The following is a 22,956-nucleotide window of genomic DNA, read 5'->3' as shown; positions in this document are numbered from 1 at the left end:
CGCAACAGCTGGAGGGCTGCCAGTTTGACACCAGCGTCCTTGTTTCTTCCAGAGGTCCCATATTTTCTGACAGCTGATGACATGCAGTCTGTATACAGACTGGTAAAGGATGGATATGAAGTGAAGTATAAAAGCCGGTGCTGGATGAATGTACAGGGGGGGTCATCAATGATCTGTAATGTCTGCCATTGTCCTATAGGTCAGATGTCAGTATAGGGAAATGACACATGTGGGTGATTTGTTTAATGACTTACAAGAAGTTGAATGACATGACAGAAGAAAGTCTCTATTATGCTGATCGTCGAGCTTTGCTCTTCTGTATACACCTGTCCTAACTCTAGCTGTGACCAGGACCATTGCAGAGCTCATCCTCCTCCCCACCATCTTCTCATCCATCAGACACTCCTCCCTCTCCATCCCTCTCCACACAGCGCTCACCTTGGCCCACAGAAAGCAGCCCATCCTCCTATTTCCAGCATGCAGACAAGCGCTAGGGCTTCCCCCGTGCTCGGCGCCCTAAGCCGCTAAACGCCTCCATTGGAGTCCAAGGAGGCGCCCAGGGAGGCCCGGGGAACATGCCGGGGAATGGGAATCCCTTCACTGCTTCCGCAACAACAACACGCCGCACTGGGACAGCTAGCCAATCAGGGGGCAACGTGCTGGCCAATGAGAGAGCAGGAGGCTAGGCAAGGGGAAGAGATGCGAGCCATTGAAAGGTGAATGGCTATCCAATCAGAAATAGAGGTGTGGCCAATGCGGCTGGCTACCGGAGTAGTGCAAGTCATCAATAGTGAGACGAGAGAAGGGGCGGGGCTTAGGCTTATGATGCGGCACATGGAATCGCGGAAATATAGGAGGCGGGAAAAGCGAGCACCTGACCCCCAATAGTCAGTTACTTGTACCTCAGACGTGTGTGGATGACGAAGAGATGTACGTACGGGAAGAGGTCAGCTGCACAGCGCGGGAAATCACTGGACTACGAAAACAGTGTATATAGACACACAGAGGTTGTATCTGGCCATAAAAAGCAATACAATTTCCTGGGCCACCTGACTGGAGTAGTAGTGAATGTGAGCTGTGCTCCCTCTATATGGAAACAGAGGGGTACATCAGTATCAGCAGCCAACTGCTTTACTTCTATACATATTGGGCAAGAAAAATTCCAATGCTGACACCTTTTTCATTCCTCCTCACCTGCGCTTTGCTTTTTCTCATTAGGATTGTAGGAAACTTGTTGGAAAAAAAAAAGGATTGTAGGATGTGGGTCTAATCTAGGAGGAGGAGATGTGGCCCATATAGGGTTTATATATTACCAGGGGCGGACTGAGAACCCTCAGGGCCCCCGGGCAAAATAAATCAAGGGCCCCTTTTCAGGCCCCACCCATGTTCTGCCTCCAGCCACACTTTTGCCCCACCTCCAGCCACACCCACATCCCATCTCTAGCCACATCCTACACAATCTTTAGACACAAGGAACAAAAGTACAATAATTTATAAACAAGTGCATTACCAATGATAAACGGACAAAGCAAGACCTGTGCATTACAAATGATGAACAGACAAACCAGGACAAGTACATTACCAATGATAAATGGACAAACCAAGACCAGTGCATTAGCATTACCTTGAACAAAACCTGTACCATCTCATTAGACCATCTCAACTTAGAGAAAAATCATTACCTACCTGTGGAGGCAGCGCATGTTGACGTCACTTCATGACATCGATGCAACGTCAGTGTGCGACGCTGACGTGCCCCCGCTCACAGGACACCCTTAAAACCCAGCGCCGGGCCCCTCCTCCCACGGAAGTAGCATTGGCCGCCGAGCCTCTGCCCTACTCCGACTCCGTAGCTCCGGCCACTGGGCCCCGATAGCCCGATGTTGTCTCTGAGAAAACATCGGGTAAATTAATTCTGTACTGGGCGACGGCCCCCTTCCCAGTCGGGCCCTTGGACCACGTCCGCAGTGCCCGACCGCTCAGTCCACCCATGCATGGGTCACCATAGATCACACCTCTCTACTACTCTGTATGGATGTCCTCACATTATACATCATACATGTATTCCTCTACAGCAAAGTACATGTCTCTTCTGTACACACAGCCTCATGTATCAAGGCACATGGAGCAATCTACTCATACAATGTAACACTTCTCATATTATGTATGATTGTACCCATAGGATACACTGTAATTCCATAGGATTGTACACTGCCCATAGGATTGTACACTGCCCATAGGGATTGTACACAGCCCATAGGATTGTACACTGCACTGCCCATAGGATTGTACACAGCCCATAGGATTGTACACTGCCCATAGGATTGTACACTGGCAGTGACAGTGTACAATCCGTATGGGCAGTGTACAATCCGTATGGGCAGTGTACAATCCGTATGGGCAGTGTACAATCCGTATGGGCAGTGTACAATCCATATGAGCAGTGTACAATCCTATGGGCAGTGTACAATCCTATGGGCAGTGTACAATCCTATGGGCTGTGTACAATCTGTATAGGCAGTGTACAATCCGTATGGGCACATTGGGCAGTGTACAATCCTATGGACAGTGTAACACTGCCCATAGGATTGTACACTGCCCATATGACTGGCTTTACTTCCATAAGTTTGTACAAAGGCTGTAACATCTCATTAGACGACCTCAACTTCATTACTTACCTGTGGAGGCGACGTCACATCGACACGCCCCTGCTCACAGGACAACAAGGAAACCCAGTGCCGGGCCCCTCCTCCCACCTTCGTAGCGCTGGACTCCGGGCCCCTCCCCTCCTACCACCTACGTAGCGCCAGTCTCCGGGCCCCTCCTCCCACCTACGTAATGCCAGCGGCCGGGCCCCGATAGCCCGATGTTGTCTGAGACAACACATCGAGTGAATTCCTTCTGTACTGGGCGGCGGGCCCCCCTTGTCGGCCGGGCCCTCGGACCACGTCCGAAGTGCCCGACCGCTCAGTCCGCCCCTGTATATTACAGGTACTTCTATAGCGCCGTCAATTTACATATATATTGTACATTCACATCAGTCCCTGCCCTCAAGGAGCAGATTTGCCAACCTCCCACGGCATTTTTTACTGACAAAACATGGGAAATTTACTGACAGCACATTTTTTTACTGACAACCTGAAAAATGACAACGCCTACTAAAAAAATAAGCCAATCAATATTTAAACAGTATAAACACGATATGGAAACACTGACAATACACATAAAGTTGATTGCATGGTTTACACTTACCAAAGTCAACACAGCATGACAAATTATCAGCCCCGATATCTACGGACAGTTGTAAAAGGCACTGATTTTTACAAACTGTCAGTAAATTTACTGACATTTGGCAACCCTGTTGAGGAGCTTACAATTTAGGGTCCCTAACTCCCATTCATACATACACATACTAGGGGTAATTAACCTACCAGCTTATCTTTGGAGTGTGGGAGGAAACTGGAGTACTTCAGGGAAACCCAGGGGAGAACATACAAACTCCAGGCAGGTAGTGTCGTTGGGATTTGAACCAACGACCCTTTTGCTGCTAAGGGAAAGTGCTAACCACTACACACCTGTGCCGCCTCGTCCCTTTAAACCAGGACACATATTAATTACACCCGAAAGGAGAAGCTCTGCTTGTTTGCCTCCCCCTCTCCGCTGCCACATTTGGCACCTTTCGGGGGGTACCTGGTTTACCCACTCCATCTTCCGCTGCAAAGTCACCCAGAAGTTCAGGTATTTGTATCTGCTGACTTTTTTTTTTTCTGAAGGAGCCTAGAGCACCTCTTAACCACTTGCCGACCGCCGCACGGCTATTTACTGCGGCGGTCAGCCCCACACAGGCAGAGTGACGTGGCACGCTCCCGAGTGGTCACGGACCCCCCCCCGTGCGTGTGACCGGCGGACCCGATGTCTGCCGGCACTCGGCGATCGTCGGGGGAGAGGGAGAAAGTCAGGCGGCTAGTGTAAACAAGCCGCCTGTCATTCTCCCCTGTGTATGAAGGATGATCATACGGTTCTACTATGTAGAACCGTTGATCACTGTTCATACATCTGAAGCCACAGCCAATCACAGTTAGAATCACGCCCCTAGGGACACACATAGCCCCTCCCTCTCAAAAAAGTTAACCCCTTCACTGCCAGTGTAATTTTACAGTAACAGTGCATATATATAGCACTGATTAATGTAGAAATGTCACTGGTAACCTCAAAAATGTCAGTCAAGGGTCCGATCTGTCCGCCGCAATGTCGCAGTACCGCAAAAAAAAACGCAGATCGCCGCCATTACGCGTTAAAAAAAAAAATGACAAAAATCTTTCCCTTTGTTAGTAAATGCGATAACTTTTGAGCAAACCAATCAAAATATGCTTTTTGCGATTTTTTTTTTTTTTTTTTTAACCAAACATATGTAGCATAAAACAAATTGGCCGAAAATGTTAAAACATTTTGATTTTTACATTTTTTTTTGGGGGGAATTTTATATAAAAAAATGTGAAAAATATTGTTATTTTTGCAAAATTTACGCTCTTTTTTTTGTTTATAGCGCATGATCAAATAATCACACAGGTGATCAAATACCACCAAAAGAAAGCTCTGTTTGTGGGGGAAAAAAAGGACGTCAAATTAGTTTGGGTACAGTGTAGCACGACCGCGCAATTGTCCGTTAAAGTCACGCAGTGCCGAATCGCAAAATACCCCCTGGTCTTTTAGCAGCCAAATCCTCTGGGGCTTAAGTGGTTAAGTCTAGTACACATGGGCCGAATGTCGGGCGACATCCGGTCCATGTGTAAGGCACCCAGTTCAATAAAAGATGGCAGTCTGACGAGCATGCTGGAGAACCAATGTTGGAGAGAGCTGATCGGCGTGTTCTGGTGAGCGGCGTCCCTCTGTCAGATCACAACAGCTCAGCAGGGAAGATCACTGTACTAACATCGGATTGTTAGTACAGCTACTCTGACCAGAGCTGTCAGTTTTTTGGTTGAAAAAAAAAAAAAAAGTGTACCAGGCATTTTGCTGGTTTTACATGTCAGTTTTTCAGGCGGACTTGATCGGACCATCCATAGCTCTCTGTGGAGTGGCGGATGTTAGCGGACATGTCCGCTGACAACTGCCGGCATCCAGTTTGGTCTGCTAACAGCAGTTCAGATGGAATCAGACAGGTAGTCCATTTCCATCTGACAGCCCCATAGAGCACAGCGGGGCTGTGTCCGCTCTGAATAGTAGAATGGACACAGAGCGGTCAGCCGCCTGCTCAGCAGGGAGATCCCTTCCTGAGCAGGTGGATTACAGACAATGTCCAATGTCCATGTGAAACCAGCCTTCGTGATCCTGAGAGTACTTTGTCCCCGTAAGGAGTCTTTTACCGGGAAAAGAGGGGGATTAGAGAAGGCCCCTTCTTTTTTTTTTTTTTAAAGGTATTTTATTGAACAAACAAAACAATACAGAACAGAGAAATAATCAGAACCATGTCAGTTGAGGAGCCAAAAAAAGACACACACAAGACTCCATTTCACAACAAAAGCCATGACAAAAATAACATACATAGCTGTCAGCCGTACCATTAGTACAAAACCCTAGTCAGAGACTGAAGAAGCAGTCCGGTCAGAGTCCACCCAAAAAGACCAAATTTTCCGGAACTTCTTGGGGCAGCCTCTGGCCTCATACGTCATTTTATACAGAGGCAATGCCTGATTAATGAGAGCAATCCATAATGGAACGTCAGGGGGAGCAGTAGACTTCCATCTAGTAGCTATAGTCTTCCTAGCATAAAAGAATGTCAAGCGGAGAAACAATTTAGTACGAGCAGGGACGTCCTCGTCATCCACATAACCCAGCAGACAACGAAGGGGGCTACAAATATTGGATAACTGAGAGATATCTGCAATAAAAGCTGTGACTTCCGACCAAAAGGCCCGGACAGGCGGACAGTCCCAGAACATATGAAAAAATGAACCATCAGCAGCATTACACTTGGAGCATAACGGAGAAGGCAATGTACCCATTTTGTGCAGGAGTACTGGGGTATAGTACGCCCTGTAAAGAAGCTTCAATTGGATAACCCTATCCCTAGAGGAGATAACAACAGGTATTTGTTCCGGAAGGACGTCTTGCCACACCTCATCCGACAATTCCGGAATATCCTCCCGCCACTGAGACTCAACCACCGCGAGCCGTTTGGAGTGAGAATGTAAAAGTCGAGTATAATATGTAGAGACCAGCCTCTCATGTGAAGAGTCAGAAAGAAGGTTTTCCAAGGGGGTCGGTTCAAGCGAGACATCACGGAGGCCAAACTGTGCGGCCGCCGTGTGTCTCAATTGCAAGTATCGGTAGTAAGCCGTGGAGGGCAGACCAAAGGTAGATTGCATGTCCGCAAAGGACCTGAAGGTTCCCCGGACATACAAATGAGAAATAGATTTCACCCCTAAGCGGGACCAGAAAAGGCCATCATCCCGGCTAAAGAACTCCTTCAGCCGCGGATTGCTCCAAAGGGGGGCATTGGGAGAATGCAGCTCCGGAGGGTCGGAACCATCCAAGGCCGCAGCTGCGAAAATCCGCAGGGTGACAGAAACAAGAGCAGTGTTCGGTCTGCCCATAACGGACCTTCGATGTACCAAGTTTTGCAGTGACTCATAGGAGGTGAAAATAGCCGCTTCCAATGAAGCCGCAGCATTAGCATCCTCCGGGTGGAACCACCAATGAGCGTGGGCCAATTGAGACGCGAAGTAGTATAGACGCAAGTTAGGCGCAGCCAGCCCGCCCGCGAGAACCGGCAGCTGCAGAGCATCCCTGGCCACACGCGCCGCCCGACCCCCCCAAATAAAGGAAGTCAGGAGCGAGTCAATGGCCTGAAAGCGGCGCTTAGGGACATATACCGGGGAATGGCTGAGCACATACAAAAAACGGGGGAGAAAAATCATTTTAAAAATATTAATCCGGCCTAGCACCGTGAGGGGAAGCGTAGACCAAAGCCGCAGTGAGGACCTAAGACGGGCAACCAGGGGATCCAGGTTGTTGGAAAAGAATCGAGACAAGGGGAGCTGAATCTCAATCCCCAAATATCGAAACCGATCCACAACCTGGAGGGGACAAGAGGCAAGGGAAGGGGGCAGAGCCTGGGGATCCAGGGGGAACAGCGTGGACTTACTCCAATTCACCCTGAAACCAGAGAAGTGACCAAAGCGTTCGATAACATTCAACAGAATAGGGAGGGAGTGATAGGGATCCGCCAGATATATCAACATATCGTCCGCGTACAGGGAGACCTTTTCTTCCAAGCCATTGATCACAAAGCCCGCAATACCCTCACAAAGGCGGATCTGCGCAGCCAAGGGCTCAATGGCCAGGGCAAACAACAGCGGAGATAGCGGACATCCCTGCCTGGTGCCCCGAAAAATGGGAAAGGGGTCCGACACAAAACCGTTCACCCGAAGACGAGCACGAGGTAGATAATACAGAAGGCGGACCCAATTTATAAATCCGGGCCCAAAGCCAAATTTCGCCAACACTTCCAATAAATAAGGCCATTCCACGGAGTCGAAAGCCTTATGAGTGTCCAGGGTCACAACGACCCTGGACCCCACAGAGGCATGAGTCGTCTGAAGGTTAGTAAAAAGTCTACGCAGATTGATCGATGTAGAACGGCCAGGAATAAATCCCGACTGATCCGCACCCACCAAGTCCGTGACAACCGTATTCAGACGCCTCGCGAGGACTTTGGCGAGAATCTTGACATCAGTATTAATAAGCGAGATCGGTCGGTATGACTCACAGAGAAGGGGGTCTTTACGTGGCTTGGGGATGAGCACAATGAGAGCTTCTGTCATAGAGGGTGGCAGACGTCCCTCCTTCAGAGCACAATTGAACACAGTCAGTAAATGGGGGACCAGCAATTCTCTATAGTGCAAGTACCATTCGATAGGAAAACCATCCAGGCCAGGTGTCTTATTGTGTGCGAAAGTGGCTAGGGCCTTGTTTATCTCATCCGCAGTCAGGGGCGAATCCAGAAAACTAGATTGGCCGGCCGACAACTTAGGCAAAGTAATATCATATAAGAAATCATCAAGTTCAACAATGGTATAATGAGCTCTAGATTGGTACAAGGAGGAATAAAAAGCAACAAAACTGGCCAGAACATCGGGGGTTTGTTCCACAATGACACCGGCGTGGCTGGTAATCCGAGGGATGACACAGGGCTGGTATTCCGGCCTAGCCAAATAAGCCAAGAGGCGACTGTTCTTATCGCCCAGTTCAAAAATGCGCTGATTTTGATAAAGGAGTTTCTTCTGTGTACGCTCCACAACCACCAGATCCAAGTCCCGAGCCCTGGCCCGCCAAGAGGCATGGTGCTGGGGAGTAGGGTCATCAGTATATTGTCGTTCAGCCGCATGCAGCGCCAGTTCGGCGTCAACCAACTTAGTCTGGCGAGCCTTCCTGGCACCGCCCACGGCAGACGAAAAGGTACCTCTCATGGTCGCCTTAAAGGCCTCCCAGGTCAACAATTCAGATCCAGCTTGTTTATTGAGTGCCCAATATGAATTCATCTCCGCCAACCCCTGGTCAGTCACTGCCTGGTCCGCCAGCCACAGGGGGCTGAGCCTCCAGAGTTTATAATTAGGGGGGGACCCCAAGGCGAGATCCACCAGTAAAGGGGAGTGATCCGATACTGCGCGGGGCAGATACCTGATACCCGAAAGAAGACTTAGCAGTTCCCGAGGGAGCAGGCAGAGATCAATGCGGGACAATGTATTATGGGAGCTGGAATAACAGGAATACTCAGTAATCCCCCCATGTTTCCATCTCCAGGCGTCCAGGAGATCCAATTTGTCCAAGTAGGAGCATAAAGGAGTTGGTGCGGAGGAGACAGCTCCAGACCTGTCCAGAGCAGCATCGAGGACCGTATTAAAGTCACCCGCCATAATAAGGGGACCCTCAGCCATTTCCAAGACCAGACCCAGCATACGGTCAAAAAACTGTCTAGTAAACGGCGGAGGGACATAAACGTTAACCAGGGTATATGGCTTACCCAGAAATTCGAAGACAAGAATAATAAAACACCCCGAAGGGTCAGTCTTCAAATGCTTGATGGTGACAGGGGCTGATTTTGCAATTAGAATCGAAGTACCTCGAGCATACGAGGAATACGTAGAGTGTAGCGCGTACGCCACATGTGCCCTCTTTAGGGCCATCACCCTGGACCCCTGGAGATGGGTTTCTTGCAATAAAACAATGTGTGGGCTATGACGTTTTAAATATTCGAAAACCAGAGAACGCTTGACTTTAGAATTTAGCCCCCTGACGTTCCAAGAGACTAAACGGAGAGTAGACATAGAGAGATGTTAAAAATCAGCGTTGGTGACCGGGGGGGTCCCAAAAAAGGGGGAGACCCCCCCCCGAGCACCAAGACCTCACAATATGGCAGGCAAAACCACTGGCAGGCAATATGCATAGGAGGAGAAGGCACAGAGAAGAACCTAAATATTATCAAGTACAGCAAGGCAGAAATGAAAATCGTAGCACCTAGGCGTAAAAAAAATCCCTGATAAGAGTCCAAGAAGACATGACGGAGTAAACGCAAATCAAAAAAAGGGGGGAGAGACCCCCACAATCCCAGAGAAACACAAAAACAGTAGTAACCCAACACCCGTCCCACCCTAACCCACCCGGCCCTCAGTCCCCAACAGTTGAGAGCTTGAAATCCCATAACCAAAAAACAGTGTAGTTCAGGGAAACGTGGATCTGCTCGTCCTAAAGCAGACAGGAATGGTAGCAAAAAAGGAAAAAAGGGGGTGAAGGGGAGCAACCATCCCCAAAAATGCCCTTCCAGAGGAACAAGGAGGGTCCCCCCATTCAGGAGGACACCCGACAATCACAAAAAAGAGTTGTAAGAAGGATCATAGAGTATAACGGTGCATCCCAACGACATCCAGGAGGAAGAAAGGGAAACCTAGCAGCAGTAGCAAGACACAGGCCAGCGATCACCGACGAGGAGACCTATGATCCTGGGAGGGAGGGGAGCGGCGTCCCAGGGAATCCACCCACTGCGCAGCGTCCTGAGGATCCTGAAAAAAGTGGGCTTTACCTTGATAGATGACCCTCAAACGAGCCGGGTACAGGATACTATACGGCAATTGTAAATCCCGCAGTCTCCTCTTAACTGCCATGAAGGAGGCCCGCTGTTTCTGGGTCGCAGCAGAGAAGTCCGGGAAGATAGATACAGCGTGGTTATTATACAGGATTCGGCCCTTGTCCCTAGAGGCCCGGAGCACAGCCTCCCTATCACGGAAGTGCAGGAGCTTGATGAGAAGAGGACGGGGTGGGGCCCCGGGCGGCAAGGGGCGCAATGGCACTCTATGCGCCCTTTCAATGGCAAACAAGGGGGAGAAAACTTCCTTCCCAAAAGTATCGATAAGCCAATGTTCCATGAATGATTCAGGATTTTTACCCTCCGATCCCTCCGGAAAGCCCAAAAAACGCAAATTATTGCGCCTGAGGCGGTCCTCCATGTCCGTTAGCTTGTCTGTAGTAGCGACATGGCCCCTCTGTAACTCTGACACAGTGGACTGCATGGGGCGGTGGGCATCTTCCATGTCACTAATACGCTGCTCCGCGTTGCCCACCCTGTGGCGAAGGTTGTGCACATCCTGTTTGAGAAACGACATGTCCATCTGTACAGACTCAATCTGTGAGGCAAGCGAGGTCTGACAGTGCTGGATAGCGTCCATTATGGCAGACAGGGTAGGTTCGGGCCTATCCACAGATAGAGCAGGCTCCGAGGGTACGGGGGAGCCCAGGGGAGGAGAGAGAGCATCACTTACAGTCACCGCCAGCCGAGACGATCCAGGAGAGATCGCTTCCCCCTCCACAGAGGCCGATGCCATCCGCACAGCCGAGGAGCGAGCGATCTGGGAGGAAGGGCCCGCAGCACGCGCCGGGCCGGCGCCATCTTGGGATCGTGGCAGCGTGAGGTCCGGCGGGCGGACACCGAGTGCTTCTGGACCGGGAGGACCGATTTTGACCATCGCCGCGGGTGCACCGGGATATCAGGAGACAGGAGACGTCGGAATCAGGTGAGTAGGATGTCGGGTTCCAGCAGGATCACGGAAGGATCAGGGCAGATAGGACAGAGCTCCGGAGCCGCGCTGCTTTCACATCCGAGTTCCGGCCACGCCCTGAAGGCCCCTTCTTTACGAGAATTTAGTTATCGTCCAGCGACGTAGGTCTACGCCGCTGGACTTCTCCCCATGTGGGCGGCGCGCGCGCTGCCGGAGGCTCGCTCCCGCTGTATTCAGTCACAGCGGGAGTCGGGCCAGGGGAGGAGCGGCGGTGATCACCGCCGCTCTTCCCCGATCGTCGGGGATCGAGTGTGGAGATCCGCCTGCTTGTGTAAACAAAGCGGGCGGTTCTCCTGACAGGCAGGGACAGATTACAGGATTCAGCATAGCTGAACCTGCGATCTGTGCCTGTGTCACACAGTCCCATCCCCCCACACAAGTCAGTAAGCACCAGGCATACATTAACCCCTTGAACACCAATAAAAGTTAACTCCTTCCCTGCCAGTGTCATTTTTACAGTAACAGTGCATATGTATAGCACTGATTACTGTAGTAATGTCACTGGTACCCTCAAAAGTGTCAAAAATGTCGGTCAAGGGTCCGATCTGTCCGCCGCAATGTCGCAGTCCCGCAAAAAAAAAAATCGCAGATCGCCGCCATTACTAGTTAAGAAAAAAAACAAAAATGATTAAATTTCCCGTAGTTAGTAGCTGCGATAACTTTTGCGCAAACCAATCAAAATACGCTTATTGTGATTTTTTTTACCAAAAATATGTAGCAGAAAACAAATTGGCCTAAAATGTTAAAAAATTTTGATTTTTACATTTTTTTGGGGGAATTTCATATAAAAAAATGTGAAAAATATTGTTATTTTTTCAAAATTGTCGCTCTTTTTTTGTTTATAGCGCAAAAAATAAGGCCTGGTCAGGAATGGGGTAAAATCTTCCGGTCTTAAAGCGGTTAAAAATACGCTCATTGAGAATTTTTTTTGTCAGACGTAGCTAAATACATTTTTGCCTAAATATATGACAACAATTGAATATATTGGATATTTTTTAACTGTCAAAGAAGAAAAATATTGTTATTTTTTCAAAATTGTCGCTCTTTTTTATTAATATCGCAAAAAAATGAAAAGCTCAGAGGTGATCAAATACCACCAAAAGAATGCTCTGTTTGTGGGGAAAAAAAGGACGTAAATTTCGTTTGGGTACGACATTGCATGACCACGCAATTGTCAGTTAAATTCGCACAGTGCAAAAGTGGCCTGGACGTAAAGCAGGAAAATCCTCTGGTCCTAAAGTGGTTAATAAAAGTCAGCAGCTACAAAAACCTCTCAAAACTAGGTACCTGCTCCCCCCTCCAAAAAAAAAAAAAAAAAGACATGCCAAATGTGGCATGTCAGGGGGTAAGGAGCGGAAGTTCCATTTTTGGGTAGAACTCCGCTTTAAAGACAGCCTTTTTCTGACACTTGTTGCTTACAAGTAAAAATCAGTATTTTTTGCTAGAAAATTATTTAGAACCCCCAAACATTATACATATTTTTTTAGCAGAGACCACCAGGGAATAAAATGGAGGTCGTTGCAAAATTTTATGTCACACCGTATTTACCACAATGTTTTTTGTATAATGTGAAAGATGATGTTATGCCGAGAATCGTGATCTTTATTTTAAGCGCAAAAAAAAAAAAAAAATCATGATTCTCCTTCTATCCAGAATCTAGCAGCTCTACTGCCCACTATAAAAAAAAAAAACACAGCCAGGTGGGAGCACTGTTTTCCTAGGTGGACATCATATGACTTCCTCCCTGTCGCGCTCCCTAAGGGCTACGCAACAGCATGATCTGTGACCCGCTGAGTCTGGTGGAAAAAAGATCATATTGGGCCGGCCCTGGTACTATGTGGTTACTGTGACCAATCGCAGCAAACAAATGTTAGTTGTACACAATGGATTTCGTTATTAGCCATTCATTATGTCAATGATCACATGATACAGGGCTGATCACAGTGGACCTGTGCCATGTGATGGCTGTGGCCAATCTCAGTTATCACAATAGTACACAATGGAATAAATGGATGCCACAAATGATTGCATACACAGTGATCATCAATGTATAAATCATTGTGTTAAATAAAAATAAAAAAAAACTTGATCACCTCCCCAGAGCAGTACAGAGCCACAATGGTGACACTACTGCTCTGGTGAAAACATGTAAAAAAAAAAAAAACAAATAAAATTGTGAAAAAAAAAAATTTCTAATTTTATCCAAAAAAATACAACATAATAAAACTCACCATGCCTCTTACTAAATACCTTGGACTGTCTTCTTCCACAAAAAAAAAAAAGTAATTTGGGGGATATTGGTACTGTTCTGGTAATTTAGGGCCTCAATAAATGGGATAGGTGATCAGTACATCAGAACTGGTTGATTTTCAGATATGCACTGCTCAAAAAAATTAAAGGAACATTTTTTAATCCGAGTATAGCATCAAGTCAATTAAACTCTGGGATATTGATCTGGTCAGTTAGGTAGCAGAGGGGGTTGTTAATCAGTTTCAGCTGCTTTGGTATTAATGAAATTAACATCAGGTGCACTAGATGGGTAGCAATGAGATGACTAGATGACCTCCAAAACAGGAATGGTTTTACAGGTGGAGGCCACCCATGGTCAGACCCTACGCTGGTGCAGTGGGTCCTGGGTTCCTCCAGGTGCCTGATGTTGCCCGGCCTCATGGTGAGATTATGCAGCCAGTTCCTGGAGGATGAAGGAATTGATACCATTGAACCCCCCCACGCTTGCCTGACCTAAATCCAATAGATCACCTCTGGGACATTGTTTCTATCAGATGCCGCCAGGTTGCACCTCAGTCTGTTCATGAGCTCAGTGATGCCCTGGTCCAGATCTGGGAGGAAATACCCCAGGACACCATCCGATGTCTCATTAGAAGCATGCCCCAACATTGTTAGGCATGCATACAAGTACGTGGTTCCATACAAGCTACTGAGTACCGTTTTGACCACTAGCCTGCTACATCATTTTTTCACTTTGATTTTCGGGACGTCTAAAATCAGCCCTCTGTAGGTTGATCAATTTAATTTCTATCAAACGATGTGGCATCCTTTCCTTCCTAACACATTACCCAGTCCATAGCAGTAGATATCCAGCATGACATTTTTCCCAATTTAGATCTGATGTGTTTTCAAAGTGTTCCTTTAATTTTATTTGAGCTGTGTATATACCATAGTTTGTAGACTCTATAACTTTCACACAGACTAAGTTAATAAACAGTGATTTGGGTTATTTTTATCAAAGAAATGCAGCAGAATATAATTTAGTCTAAATGTATGAAGAAAGTTCATATTTTTGCAAAATTGTATAACCGAAACTAAGAAACTTTTTTTTTTCTTTAAATTTTAGAATTTTTTATATCTATATAGCAAAAAAAAGTGGTGAATAAATACCACCAAAAGAAAGCTCTAATAATTAATCCCTTGGGGTCAATGGCTCCCGGCCCTTTAAGGGTTTTAAAATGCCGGGAGGTGGGGTTAATGATCATATGACAGTGGTCACATGTTTAGAAAGCTCCTGCAAGTAGCAATTTAGCCACTGGTTACTGCTGGGGGTGCAAGCCCTCGGCAAAGCTGTATTTACATTCTGGTATGCAAATATGCGGCCGCTTGACGTTAAGAGCCACCCACTGAGAGGCAGCATATTTGCGTACTGTTGGTGCCAAGAGGTTAATAATTGTCATTCAAAGTGTGACAGCGCTGTGAGCTGAAAATTGGCCTGGGCAGAAAGGTGGTGAAAATGTCTGGTATTAAAGTGGTTAATTACGGATCTGAATGCAGCTGCAGTGGGGCCAGTCACACAGCTTCTGCTTGTGATCAGTAGCCACGGAATAGTCTTCTAATCATGTAACCATTGTGACAGTCAATCACATGATCAGGAAGTCTGTACCACCTAACAGAATTAAGACCCAGTTAAAGGGCTGCTAGAAGAGGGTAGGAAGGTGTTAAATTCTAACCCAGTCCTCGGGTCTTTTGTACCCTAGCATTTAGGTTTTCTTTTTCTCTTCTACACTACACTTTTCCTGGGTTTTTCTGCACCTATCTTATTTTTTTTTTTCTTCCTCAGGTCCTTCTGATAGAAAAGCATCACAAAATTAAACTACCACCATTCTGCTTCCCAGTAGGGATGTTTTTTTCAGTACGAGCAGCAGTGTTGGCTATATGGACCAGTACCCATACACTGACTTTATATTACAAGGCAACAATAACACATTTGAAGCCTTTAGGTTTCAGTTAAGCAGATGATATTTGCGTTTCTCAAATCTTGGCATTCTGACAACTATTTTTAGAATTGTATAGCGCAGACCAGCATCAGATAATAGTGTTTCTGATCGTTGAATATGTAAAACTGTACAAACAAATAGCTACTGGAATGTTTTCAAAATGAAAAGGAAGATCAAAATATTTCCTGCAATTATACATGGCCAAGGGTGTGTTAACCCCTCATCCATGAAATTATGACGTTTAAGAAAGGTCCCCAGAGGTGTCACAACAGGAAACACATTCTTCTATTGATTGAGCTGTGGCCTTCCACCAAATAATAATGAAAACCAAGACCTCATCGTCCATCACAAGTATACCTAAATCCAACATTTTTTTTTTTTTTAATTTTGGATAGAGTAGAAGAGGTATGAAAGCTGCAGTTTTTTTTTGCCATCTATGTCTCATTTGGGTGATTTTCCTTTTCTTCCTATCCTGTAAACTGAATAAGAAGTGACAGGATATCTTTTAAGTGTGCGGAGATCCCCTCTTGGGCAGCTGTCACAGAAATCAATATGCCCATTGGAATATTTCCCCCGTTTCCTGTTCTGGTGGCAAATTAAACTGTTGGATTTACCATCACTTTCATTCCCAGTGACAATAATCTGAACAACTGGGGAAAGTGATTCTCCCTAACGGGGAAACAGAACTTGTGCAAGGTTTTTTGAAAAAAAAAAAAAATATATGTTTTTTTGCATTTAGTTATACTATTTGCCTAAAAAAGTACAGCATGCAGTTGTAATACCCTCTAACTAGTGTGCTAAGTGTAAATAAATCTTGTTAGTGTAGACAAATTGGTTTGGCTGAGAGCCAGGCCTGGGTTGAATCTGAGTCAGGGTTGAGTGACTCAGGAAGGCTGGATGACTTATCAAGCAGCATCTCTGGTGCCTCCCCCTGTTTTCTTAAACCTTGAAGAAGCTTCCAGATGTGGTGGGAGGAGGCAAGGAATAGCTGCTTGCCATATTTTTGAGGGTCTCAGCCTATCCCCAGCAAATGGGCTGGCAGGGGCCAAGCCATCTCTATAGGCATGAGTCATGTCAGCAGGGTCAGTCTGGTGGAAGATGGAGTGCCAAGGAGGCTGTTGGAGGCCCCCCGCAGGGCGCCCCCTAGTCTGATACTTTTAACTACACACCAGGGGGCCTCAGGTTCCTGCCTATAACAGGATTTTGCTCTAAATCTGACTGAGTGCTGTGTCAGATTAACTATCAGTGTGTACTGCAAGCGAGTGCTGGAGGAAGCAGAGGAGTGTATATAGGAAAAGTTGTCCCTGGAATTGTTCTGAAGTCAAGTGGGCTTCTCATAATTCCAAATCCCTATTCAAGTTCTAATCCCTCAAATAACAAAAAGAAAGTACTGAACTGTTCTCTGACTTTGAGTGCCTGTGGAAATTCAGTGTGCCTGGCTGTGCAGGGTGGGGTATCCCAGTCTACTTGTGGCCCCTTTCGAGGGTGTGCTACATAGTGTTTTATTACATTTGATACAACTATGCCAATGTGTTTTAGGGGTACAAAGCTTTGAAATTCCAAGTTTGTGACAATATTAAGGTTTCATAAGTGTCAAACTAAGTGGAGAGAATATGGAAACCGTACTGAACACTGACACTCTCCTTTCTCCAAAAGTTGCAGATCATTGATAAGTGGTCAGTTTTAAGTCTTATGTCTGTGGTGAGATGACACCCACTTTAAAGAAGTAGGGCCAAAATGCTTTTTTCCCTACTTCTATGGAGCACAGGAGTGCACTTAGTTCTGCACTCATGTGACCTGTACTCAGCTGACAGTGGGTTAAAGTTCACTTTTGGCTGACTTCACTCAACCAGTCCAGGCTCTGGAGAGATCCTGACTTTAATGTCTGGATCCACCCAGATGCCTGATGGGCAGCTGAGAGCATGAGTCAGCTACTTCCACCCCGGCCACAGCTCATTGCTCCAGTGAGTGCTTGAAGAGCTGAGAGCCAGTGACTAACCCAAAATTTGGGATTTTCTTTTCACTTTCATTGATAAAAGGTAAGCAGGACACGGGACACAGACAGCAATAAAAACTGACAAGTGTTCTAATTCACCTCCACTCTATCCAAAAAAAAAAAAAAAAAGAGGTTAAAGAGCCTCTGGATCATCATAGTCTAAACGGTTTAATCTGTTAATGGTTTACTTTACTTTTGCTATTTTTCTTGGTTAGAGGGGATACACTCAAGCTATTTCTTGATACTCCTTAAAGAGCATGGGCTGCTTTAACAGTCTGTAGGAGTCTGATTGTAAAGAAAAAAAAAAACAACACACAACTGTAGAAGGAGCCAGGTATTCCCCCAAATGTTTTGAGGCTTGTCACAATAGCTTTTTATACCCATTGAAGTGCACATACAGTTAGATTCTTAGTATGTTTTTAAGATAAAAAAAAATGCTGTTTGAAACTCAGCTGAACCTATCGGGCCATGCATAATTTTGTTTTGTGAGGAAGGTTCGGCTTTCAGCACCTAGAAGAAATTGTGAGTGTGACAAAAATGCACTGTAGAACACTGTGAGTTTGACATCTTTCCGGGCTCTCTGATTGTCCAGCAATCAGCACTTGAAACTGCTGACCATTTTACGAGTGACACCATGCAACCCATGCTCCCTCCCATGTGCTATCTACAGCTTTAGAGCACAGAGGAAGTGTTTCCACCCATGCTTTGCAATTGCGAGGCACAGATTGGTAGACTAGATGACAGCATGGGTTACATGATGTCATTTGTAATGGTCGGCAGTTTCCATTGGCTTAGCATGTAAATAATGTGACAGGCTCCTATAGACCTGCCACTGAACTTTATTTCACTAAAGATATATTATAATCTTTATTTGCTGGAAGTTGAGGCCAACTTAGTTTACTAATGCTTTCCTCTGTGTGATGGATAAAGTTGAAAGTGATAATTTATGCAAATGTCTGTAAAAAATGAATATGAATATAGATCCACCAATATATAAAATGTACCTACCTTGTTTGAAGCCATCTCACTAACTGAGTGTCTGGTCTGCAAAGTCTCCAGCTGGTCCAGACACCAATCCAACTCTTCCAGAGTTTCGATGGCCAGTTTCTGAACGGCATCCTCTACGGAGGAAAAAGGAGGCATTTAGACCAGATGATGGGGATACTTTGTTTTGACACAAAACCATGTCCAGTTTTCCACGCTTGTTACTGATACCAGGGATCACAAGAGTTATGCTTTAAGTATCCTAAAAGAAACTGCAAAATCCTACAAAATTTTCATATAGCTAGTGTTCCTTTCCGTGAAAATTGTCTTGCAGTGTTGCAAGTGTCAAGAGACTTTGATATACAATTTGTGCTGATCAATCCACTTTCTCCTGTACTCAATGAGTACTACTAATTTTAAGCCTGTAATTCCTCAAGGAGTCCAAAGATTTGAAAAGTTCATGTCTGCTTTTGGCGTTCCCACCTTCAGAAAATCACACCTATGGCAGTAATTATTTTGCAACAATGTACACAAAGAATCTCCAACAAGCAGTGAAATATGAAGAATGTCACACAGAGATTTGTAGAGCCAAGTTTTGATTGCTGCTCCTAATGCAACATTACCACTAGGCCACTGAAATGTAGGTAAACCCCTCCTTGCAGCTTCAGAAAACACAAAATCTAAACCTTTAGCAGCAAGATCCTGAGTTCAGGCAGAGATGTAAAAATACATTAGGTGTATGCATGTTTAATAGATGGCACAGACACTATAGGGTTTCCATAGCGACTAAAGTGAACCAAGGTTATCTTTAGCAGGAGGACAACCTTTTCCTATTGCCCCTTTTATCCGTCAGATCAGCAGTAAAAAAAAAAAATTGAAAAATGTATAAATCTTCTGACATAAAATGTGTGCGCTACAGGTTTATATGCTGCCTATATGTATTTATACAATGCTAAATCCTAGTTAGTAAATGAAGGCCACTAGAAATGTAATGCTGGGTTACGCCTGTGCCATGCTGTGATCTATCCGAACAAGATTTTGGCGGTAGCAGTCTCCTAAGGAATAGATAATGAGAAAAAGTAGGGGAGGAGAAGACAGAGGATGAAAGAAGGAAGACCAGGCCCAAATTACCATGGAAACCGACCTACAAACTCACTGCAGTCCACATTAACACTTGCATAGCCATCAATGCAATGTAAAGCAATTTATAATTCTTCGATTACACCTATAATTGTTTTAGATGTAAAAAGGATGTTTGCAACCTGGAGATTGCCTTTGAATGGCTAAAATCTGCACAGCACATTATATCTGAAAACTGCCAGTGTCTAATTTAGGATTCTGGGTACAGCTCAGTGCTCAACACAAAAAACGTAAGATTACCAGATGAGGATAAAACTGGTCATGCATGGGTCAGTTTTTTTCCATCAACCAGCAGGTTGAGCGCAAAAGAAATTACCCAATTTCCCCCTGTCCACAAGTTCAGCCTACTGCCTGCGGTGCTAATTGAGTGAAAATATACAATTTAACATAAGTCAATTAGTGGATCTCAGTTCTATGCTCTGTTTTGTGTCTGTCATAGCATAGTACAGCTGCATGCTTCGGGTACACTGACTATTCCCACCCAGCTTAGTGCAGGAGGAAGAAGGAGGGTTCTGGTCATGTAGGTAGAGGGAGGGATGTGAGCTGTCTGCGGAGCCAGGGTAAAGTTATTAGGTGCTTTGTTTTGCCAAGGTAGAGGCTCTTGTGGAGTGGGGTTTTGGGATTTTCCAATATGGTAATACCTTCTTTCCTGTGACATCTTTTATGAATTGATCATGTGCCTCCTCAAACAAATGTCTTCTTTGAAAAGGCATACGCCTGAGGTGTCCTTCACAGGTGGATTCAGCTGTCTAGGCTTTTAGCCATAATTTTCTGCACATGTGAATGGAGATTCGGGCCATTCAGGAAATTTGTCCCATAACATGTTCTAGGGCATCCACACAAAAAAGCATAGCAGAAGGTAGTTGCTGCAATTACTCCTAAAGCATGATCCTGGAATATAGGGTCATGTTGGTTATTAATAGCCCTAGTACAGTTGGCTGCAGTGTGTCATACTGAAATTGCAGCGAGAGCTGGTTGCAGGGCTGAAACTACCAAAGTAAGGTGAGCCTTTTTAGAATGTCTCAAATTTTCTATCTGCAGATTCTTTGAAAGATTACAATGAGATGTTTAAGACTGACAGGGCAGGATCAACCACAGAAAATAGATAACTATTTAGTGATATTTTTTTTTCACTTGATAGCGTTCAATAAAGAAAATCCTTTTTGGAATGTTCCAATCATCATAGATTTCCCTATCTGTTCATGGAGAGGGAATGTTTTTGAGGGTTTTACGGGTCTTTTTCCTGAAACGGGAATGGCAAGATTGAAGAAAATTAAGCTGCACAATGCCAAGACAACAAGTGTGTTGCGTGAAGCTACCTCTTCAATAATGCAAAAATCTTTTAATGCTGCCTTGCTGTCCTTTTCAGTCCCTTTCATGTCTGCCTCATCTAAAGCCGGGTTCACATATGTGCGAATTGGATGCAGGTTTCCCTGCATCCAATTCGCATTACGTGAGTGTGACCGGGTTTTAATGGAGCCGGTTCACACAGGTTCGGGCCGTCCGCATTCCAAAAGGCTCCTTTGCATGTTTGGGTCTGGTTCAGGTGTGAATTCAGGAAAAAATTCAGACCTGATTCTCACCTGAATCAGTGAACAGGAACGCACCGAACCCTGTGCTGGGAACCGCGGCTGCGCATATGTGAACCCGTCCTAAGGAAGGAATGTTGGGAGTAGAAGAGGTATGGTGCTCATGAGCCCTGGGCACAGATGGCTTTGTTAAAGCTGTTATGTCTGAGTTTGTCTGAGCAATTAGAACATAGATACAGAAAATCCTGATTTTGTCAGATAGGACATTTGTGGCTAGAATCAGGCGCAGAGACCAGTGTTATAGTCAGCTCTTGCTCCTCTGCAAAAGGTGCATTGTCACTCTGAAGTTTTGTGTGGGCCTTCGGCAAAGCAAATGTTCATCTGTAGTTTTGCAATAGCTACCTTTCGCTTGGTCTGTGCCATAGATACATGTGAGGGTATTCCCTTGTACATTACTCAACGGAGTAAAGTGTGAAATGTAGGGTTAGCTTGTCCAACAGGACAATGCAGTAACCTGAGTGTAGACTATCCTGTAGCAAATCTTCATGGTTTGAAGTCCAGGCCCGAACACTTTTTTTATGAGGGCTACAAGTGGCAGTATAATGTACGACTAGTGGTGTGATGTAACACTTGGCCATCCACATAAGGCTAAACTTTGAGTAGTTCAGTTTTGGCTCCAAATTTGGAAAGTTTAAATTGTAGTGATTTAAATTCAAATATAGCATGATCTTTTACAGTAATGGTCAAAATCATGCAGGGGGACCCTATCATACCTGTCCATGATGCTGGACTGTGTAAAAAGCTCAGGCTTTGGCCATCTCAGTTGGCATACCCCTGAAGGGGTCTTTAGGGACTGGGTTCCATAGGGATGGACCATGACCACATGCATTGTAGTAAGCGCCAAGTTCAGCAACCATGCAGGATCTAGTGCCTGGAGTAATATTACAGGCCATTCCCACAGCATGGGGCTCAGGTATGGCTTCCAAGGTTTATGGAGGTTGTGCCAAATCCAAATACACTACTTCTATTTTTGGCATTAGAAGGCAGTGATGAATTGATTGAATAATCCGAAGATAAAAGAAAAAAAATAGTTAAAATGATTGTTTTTGTTTTTTTTATGGTCCCTTACCTCCTCTTCTGGAGTCCCCCACCAACGTTGTTTACTGCTTCTTCCTCTGGGTGCCCCCTCAGCAAGCTGTGTGCTAAAGGTGCACCCATGTGGGCGCACTCTTGAGCCAGGCTGTGTGCATCCATTAACACCCACAGTGTGGCTCCCTCCTCAAGATTTGACTCTCAGCAGCAGGAACTATGGCTACCACTGCTGTCTGTCTTCTGTGAGACCAGGAAGAGAGAGCAGCGGTGCTGCAGCTAGGACAGTGCTGGAGCTTGAGAGGACTCAGATAAGTGTTTAGGGATGGGGAGGGGGGAACAAGTAGTGGGCAGTTTTTTGGAATGTATTCAGGTACTTTTTGACTTTAGAACCACTTTAAGCTAGGAGTGATTTCTCTGTGAAGTAGAGGTCCATTGAGACACTAGCACAAAACAGAGGATTCACTGAGTGGGGAAGTCTTTAGGGGATGGGCCCAGGAGGCGTGTCCCTAAAAGCTTTGCCAGTCTCCAACCACCTGAAAGTATGCACCACTAACCCAGGGTCTATTAATTCTTTGCCTGTGTCCTGGAATATATGATTAAAGAGGTTAAGGCTTTTTTTTGTGTAAAATAACAAATAGGTTTATACTGAGCACAGAGCAGCCCCAAACACCCTCTTCTGGGGTCCCCAGCTGGTTGGCTCCTCCTCTTTTTGCATGTGCCACCATAGCAAGACACTTGCTATGGGGGTGCATGCGTGGGCTTGCTCCCAAGCTGGGCCTTGGGCATCCATAGATTTACACAGATTTATACATGGCAGCTCCCCCTGCTCCCTCCTCACAGGATTTGATTGACAGCAGCAGGAGCTGCCTCTG

General features: G+C 45.8%; 1 protein-coding gene across 4 annotated transcripts in view; it reads right to left on the bottom strand.

Moving 5' to 3' along the window:
* PDE4C (phosphodiesterase 4C) overlaps positions 1-22,956 on the bottom strand; it is a 670,938-nt gene that overhangs the window by 56,227 nt on the left and 591,755 nt on the right. For 3 of the 4 annotated variants that reach the window (XM_082260761.1, XM_082260762.1, XM_082260763.1), the window contains one exon: positions 18,348-18,460. In XM_082260761.1, coding sequence (XP_082116887.1) covers positions 18,348-18,460 — 113 coding nt within the window. Of the gene's footprint in view, positions 1-438; positions 618-18,347; positions 18,461-22,956 lie in introns of those variants that run through there. The other variant, XM_082260760.1, reaches the window with a different exon arrangement.

This window comes from Pelophylax lessonae, assembly GCF_965119305.1.
Source record: "Pelophylax lessonae genome assembly, chromosome: 1".
In the NCBI taxonomy this organism is placed as follows: Eukaryota; Metazoa; Chordata; class Amphibia; order Anura; family Ranidae; genus Pelophylax; species Pelophylax lessonae.
This window is presented reverse-complemented; position numbering and strand designations above follow the sequence as displayed.